Source organism: Oncorhynchus nerka, linkage group LG6 (genome assembly GCF_034236695.1).
Source record: "Oncorhynchus nerka isolate Pitt River linkage group LG6, Oner_Uvic_2.0, whole genome shotgun sequence".
NCBI classification, from domain to species: Eukaryota; Metazoa; Chordata; class Actinopteri; order Salmoniformes; family Salmonidae; genus Oncorhynchus; species Oncorhynchus nerka.
In genome coordinates this window covers 19082901-19089888 of record NC_088401.1, presented here as the reverse complement: position 1 = coordinate 19089888, position 6988 = coordinate 19082901, and the positions used below count along the sequence as shown (strand labels likewise).

Sequence of the window (6988 nt, the reverse complement as noted above, 5' to 3'; positions counted from 1 at the left end):
TAATTGAGTAAAATTATTTAGTTTGAAATACATTGAAGTATCAAAAGTAAATGTAATTGCTCAAATATACTTATTTATCAAAAATATAAATACTTTCAAATTCCTCATATTAGGCAAGCCAGATGGCACGATTTAAAAAAAAAAAAGTTTTGTTTGCGGATAGTCAGGGGCACACTCAAACACTCAGACATAATTTACAAATGAAACATTTGTGTTTAGTGAGTCTGCCAGATCAGAGGCAGTAGGGACGAACAGGATGTTGTTTTGATAAGTGCATGAATTGAACCATTCTCCTGTCCTGTTGAGCATTCCACATGTAACGAGTACTTTTGGGTGCCAGGGAAAATGTATGGTCAGTAAGTACATCATTTTCATTAGGAATGTAGTGTAGTAAGAGTAAAAGTTGTGAAACATATACATAGTAAATTACAGTACAGATACCCCAAAAACAACTTAAGTAATACGTTTAAGTATTTTTACTTTACACCATTGGTAAATTGTGATTGACTACAAAACGAATTAGTCGTTATTTATGATGCAAGGTGATTTGTAGATCAGTCATTCGTCTGCACCGTCGGCTGCAATGTCAAACAAGCCCCACGACTGACTGACGTGATGACTTACGGTTTCGTGTGGTCTGCCTGCAGTGTTGAATGTGCTTGAATAGTGGATAATAATGTCAGCATTATTGTTGTGCGTAAAGGCGTAATTGTACAATGTGTCAAGTAATTAAATAACTGCAGATGTTTCATTTGACTTTATTCTGATTTCAAACTTGAACTTTATAGTTTAATAAAGAATTAAAAATACAGTACATGATTCACAGTGCCCATCATTAAGACATCAACGATGTGATAACATTAAGCATAAATAGGCTATATAATTGGTGTGATTGACTAATTTTTGTCATATAACAATTTATCAGAAAATACATCAGTATTGTCAATATTGACAGAATCATGTCCCGTGCATAGACTGCATATATTTACATACATAAACTAACCTTGGTTGTACACTGCCAACATTTTCAGAGAAAGTTTCTGAAGTGCATTGATTTTAGTAAAGCAATCAAAGTAGGCTAGATGCCGGACGTAGCTCTCAACCGAGTTGTGTGGTCTGTATCACAACTGTCTCTCCAGGCAATGGGTGCTGCCCTCTTCTGGCAACGCAACTAGAGGCTGCGGACCAGAGCAGTGGGTCTGTACACGTATGTCCAATGCCAACTGTCATCATCAGTGCATGACCCGCATGTCCTCAGCACGACAACATGAGGTTAGAGTTCAGTCGCAGAATGATGATATTGCAGACAATGAACCTGCGGTCCTCGCCGTTCACCTCTCTTCAATCTGACACCGCGGATAATGCACATGAATAATACCAACCGAGTCTGTTTGACTGAGGCTGCGATCACACAGGCAGCCGAATTCTGATATTTTTTCCACTAATTGGTCTTTTGACCAATAACATCAGATCTTTTTCAGAGCTGATCTGATTGATCAAAAGACCAATTAGTGAAAAAATATCAGAATTCGGCTGCCTGTCTTAACGCAGTCTAAGAGCGTCCCCTTTCCTCAGTGTCTGTCCAGTTTTCATCCAACCATATCAGCCCTGCTAGGCCGAGTCTCTAGAACCTAACATGGAGTGGGCGTTTAAGGGTGAGGGGGGTGTCGTGGTGGTGGGATGTCCTGCCCCCCCGACTCCCACCCCTGCCTCATCCTTCAAGTCTCCTGACGTAATGGACGAGTCCTGCTCGGGGTCGACCCCCCTCACTCTCTTCTTGTCCTCCTCCTTTTTCCACTTCATTCGTCGGTTCTGGAACCAGATCTTGATGTGTCTCTCTGTGAGGCTGAGGGTGAGGGCCAGCTCGACACGCCGCGGCCTGCTGATGTACTTGTTGAACAGGAACTCCTTCTCCAGCTCCAGGAGCTGTGCTCGCGTGTAGGCCGTCCTTGTCCGCTTGTTCTCCTCCGCCTCCACCATGTAGGGGCCTGAGGAGGGTAGCGGGGGGTGGGGGACACGGGAGAGGATGAGGAGGGAGGAGAGGGTGAGAGAGAGAAAGGTAAAGGGGAGGGGTAGAATGGCGTATCCATTTTGTGGCACTCAAGATTAACTAAACATTGTATCCTGCCACAGTCAAAATCCCAGTAAAGCCTCAATCTAAGTGAAATTGGTAATGACTCACCATTTAGAACTCTAGTGTACCTATCTGAAACACACACAGCAGCACATTGGCTGAACACAGTCAGCTCACACACTGATCACCAAAGACTGCATAGAAACAACTCTATTGGGTAACTGATGATACCTGAAACAAACAGTACACATGTAGGCCACAGGCCAACTCTCACAGATGCCGATGCTGCTTCAGTAACAGATATACTATACTGAACGGAAAGTTTCTATGTGAGGCATCATATATTCTGTAACGAACAAAGCCCTGAAATGAAACAAATCACTTTCAAATCTACTTGGGCCACCACAGCACATTGAATATTACATAACTGCACATGTATCACAATCACTCACAAATGGATCAATAAATTTGTTTGGAAATTACTATTAAATACTAAAAAGAAAGAATAGGTCTATAGCTACATTGTAATTACTGAGTAAGTTGACGAAAACCAACAACGAAAACTAACAATAGTTGAATGTTGTTTATAATGCGTGTAATCTCTAGTACTAGTCTATATTTAACAGCAATTTCACCTGAAAAGGTTTCACTAACTTTAAGGGTTCATTAGTATCAGCCCGGATCAGCAAGGCAATTTAGAAAAGTTTACTTCAATGAATCACTTTTATTTCAAGTGAAGGTATAGGCCTACATGATGAAGGTATACCCTTATACTTTCCCACTGTTACCACTACAATTAATTTGCGTTTTGAATTCTGAAATTATGGCTCACTTGTTAAACTTTCGTTCAGATATATTGGTGAAGGGATTCGTTGATTTAAAAATATACAATTAAAATCTATTCCATTAATTACTTGATCTGCTTCATAGATTTAGAGTTGGCTCATTCTTGCAGTGGCGTTTTTGTCCGTTGAAGAAAATATTTTCACTGAAATAAACTTTTATCGAAATTAGTTAAGAAAATTTAATCGCTTGTAGTAAAGTTACATGATTTTCTTAAATAACAAATAATAAAAACACATATCTCCTAATGAGGTTATAATAATTAACACATTTCTATGATAATTGTCTTAATAATAGGCCAACAAACAATATTGTTTAGATCATCTTTGATGAATGTTGAGTTGAGATAATCATTGTTTACAGGCCTACGCAATAATTGAGAAGAACCGATTCTGCTTGAGACTTATCAACTTTTCCACTTGTTGTTACCCTCAATTTATTTAACAAATTAAATCCATAGTAACATACATCCGTTTAATTGAAATCAACGCAAATGCTGTGTGATTGGTTTGAAAACTTTTTGAATTATTTTAGCAAAAAAATTATAATAATCCTAAATGCTCCCATTGACCCGCTGAACCGAGTTGATTTAAAATGGCCGCAACAGAAAATGCTTTTAGGATTAAGAGTTGACAAATTATTTTATGTTATCCCTAAACACTCCACGTTAATTATATACCCTTTAATATGTTTTACATTAAAACATATATTGATATAACTAAGGTTATTGTAAGACAGTTTCATGTGTAATACGAAACATTTTTCATGAAGACTTATATGGATCATTACCTGACAATCATTAACAAATAAATAGCCACAACTGAAATGTTCACATATTTGAAGTAAATCGCAACTTGGAACTTGAGACAGGAGGCACTCTTTCAGAGGCATACAAAACATTGTGGTTTATATGAGGGGAACACAGGTCCTTTACAGATTAATTGACAAGGTAAACTGACACCCACCCACGACATACTGTATATTATAGACATCATGATGTCATTTAAGTCCTTATACGTGCACAAAAGCCTCGGTATATTCAAACTTTATGAACATTTATGCCGACTAACGTTTGGTCATTCCTAAGGTCTATATTCACAGCAGTGGCATAGCTAGCCTAAACACAAAGCAGCAATATGGTATAATGAATGGGAGAGTTGGGCTAAATAGCTTTTGAATTCTACTTAATGTTCAGTGTAATTGTTGATGAATTCTCTATACATAACACTCACTCTCTTGCTATTGGCTAAATAAAACTCCTGAATGTTCAATTGTTAACTATTGAGGAAATACTTTTGTTGAAATATTGTATTTAGTTTAACTTGTCTAATTATTTGTACAGTATAAAATAACGTGTTCAAACTAAGTGTTCAAACGAATCCATTTCGATAGGCCTATCATAAAAGAAAGGTCTGCAATATTCCTATAAATGTGTGCGTAAAGATTCCTTGAGAGGCCATAGATGAATTCCTTTCTTTGCCGCACTGCGGTAATAATAACTATGAGAACATGCCCAAGGTGACTGCAGTGAGTTACCTGTCCACTGTCCCTTCCAGGTGTGCGCGTGAGACTTGGTTGTTTTCATCCAGGGGAAAGGCAGGTGATATTTGTTCCTATCGGCACACAGAGCCAACCCCCCCGGGTATTCGTAACCCCCTGGCTGGAGAGTCTGCTGGGGCGCCTGGGGGTGGTGGAGCTGCGGCACACCCGGGTCCTCTCGCATGGGAATACTGTAAGGAGCAATGTCAGGGAGACTCGCCTGGTCTAGCCCTCCGATGGAGGGCGAGGAGTAGACGGACTGAGCTTGCCGGGCCATGTAGAGGCAGGGCGGAGGGCTGTGGCTGTAGTCCTCGCTGTGTGGACTCTGGTAGGCGCAGGAGTTCTTGAACAGCTGCGCGGGAGAATAGTAGTGATCTTCTCGATTCATGACTGCCGAGGGCCAGGGCTATCCAACGGGTGTGTGTGCACACGTACCTGCGCCCTACAGCCTACGCAGCGTGGAATATTGTGCTCTGCTCTACCTGTGCTGCTCGTGCGCCTGGCGCCGCTATAGGCCCTGGACAGGTGTGTCATTATCATGTGACCCTGTTGCACCTAAGCCATTGGTCTCACTGTTTACACAAAACGGAAAAGTTCGCGACTTAGTTTCTATTTGTGTCTGTATTCTCTGACCCGCAGTCCGATAATGATTGAACAGAATTTACCGTGCGCAAATCAATGCCCTCGGCAAACACTGCACTGTTTGACGCGGGTATCTGAGACCCACCTGCCGCGGGTTGGTCCTTATGCAGCGATGGACAGGTGAACGGGGGAATCCGCGGGTCCTATCTCTACGCGCAGACAGGGGTTAATGCCACCGAACACCTTATCAGAGAGATTGTGGCCTGCGAGACCAATCACGGTGAGAAACGCAAACAGAACGTGTCTTCAGAATGTCAGCATCATCACGGCTTGCTTTGGCTTTGTTGGTGGGAAAGAAGAAGAAACGATGGGAGTACAGTGCCTGTATGTGGATGTCACTGCCGTCGAACAATGTCAGCCATTGAACAGTTACACTGAGTGCACAAAACATTAGGAACACATGTTCTTTCCGTGACATAGACTGACCAGGTGAATCCAAGTGAAAGCTATGCTCCCTTATTGATGTCGCCTCTTAAATCCACTTCAATCAGTGTAGATGAAGGGAGGAGACAAACTGTTGCTTGTTCGAATCCCCCCCCCCCCCCCAGCTGACTAGGTGGAAAATCTATCGATGTGCCCTTGAACAAGGCACTTAACCCTACTTGTTCCTGTAAGTCGCTCTGTGTAAGACTACAAATTAAAATGTATATCTGCCATTCAGAGCGTGCACCAGTTTGAGTGAGTCAAGAACTGCAACGCTGCTGGGGTTTTCACGCTCAACATTTTCCGTGTGTATCAAGAATGGTCCACCACCCAAAGGATATCCAGCCAACTTGACACAACTGTGGGAAGCATTGGAGTCAGCATGGGCCAGCAGCCCTAAGGAACGCTTTCGACACCTTGTAGAGTCCATGCCCCGAAGAATTGAGGTTGTTCTGGGGGCAAATATGTTGTACACTCAGTGTAGCCTATATGAACGTAGTTCTCTTATCAATATGCGATTGATAGAGGGGGAAATCGATAGCCAGATGTTATAGGCCTACTCGCATCGACTGACCCTGGTGATAAACAACTTAGATTGGGAGGTGGTTGTCTTGGAAACTTGACAATGTGAGAGGGATCAAAGACCACGTCCTAACTTAACACTCTCCTAGTTGGATACCATTTAGTGTTCTGTCAAAAGTTTCCGAACCTGCGACTTTTAAAATCCATCCCAAATGGTTCATTTAACACAATTTAACGGATCTCCTCTGGTTACTGGTATTAACAAACAGCATCAGAGCTCGTGTCTCCCGCTGCCACGTTCCCTCTGTGTTTGCTGGTCATTAGGTGCTCACTCCATTAAACAACACTCCTCGTGGAAAGAAAGGAGGAGAGCCAGGGTGTAAACCAATTATCATGGAGTGAGGAACAGAACTCAATTAGCGCGCGTGGCGCGTGGAAATACACGTATCTCCAGGACCTCAACTGGGGGCAAGGCAGCATTTAAGGCCCATTACTTAAATGGTCCAATTTATTACGACGTTATAACTGTAATGTTATAAAGCACTATAATTTATTTCAACTGACCCTGCAGGCCATCAATAACCATGCTTCCGACAGAAGAAATAGAACAAATGCCAGTCAAACACACACAGAAACGAATATGGCAGCACTGAGTTCTTCAAGAGCACTTACACCAGTATATTTAATGGGGCACTCAGCACCTGCTATAAAGTTCAAGTAAACCAATTCCATACAAATCAGTCCATGTAATGTCGCTTAAATGTGTTTATACTTGCTCGTCGTTTGAAAAAGGAAGGAAACTGTTAATCCGCGTCTAATCCCCGCTACACTGGCGACGCATAACGGAGTTTATGAAGCGTGACTGCGTAAAATGCCATTTAGACCCCCTATGTATGGCATTGAAATGTGCGTAATGGTTTTCAGTGAAAGGTAATGCGGCGTTGC

General features: G+C 42.0%; 1 protein-coding gene across 1 annotated transcript; it reads right to left on the bottom strand.

Annotated features, from left to right (window-relative positions):
• Positions 1 to 760: 760 nt before the first annotated feature.
• LOC115131084 (pancreas/duodenum homeobox protein 1-like) lies at positions 761 to 5273 on the bottom strand. Its single transcript, XM_029662692.1, has 2 exons — positions 4454 to 5273; positions 761 to 1988 (listed from the first exon to the last, which is right to left on the bottom strand). The coding sequence occupies exons 1-2, from the start codon at positions 4842 to 4844 to the stop codon at positions 1612 to 1614; spliced, it is 768 nt and encodes a 255-aa protein (XP_029518552.1). The 5' UTR covers positions 4845 to 5273; the 3' UTR covers positions 761 to 1611.
• Between the last annotated feature and the right edge of the window lie 1715 nt (positions 5274 to 6988).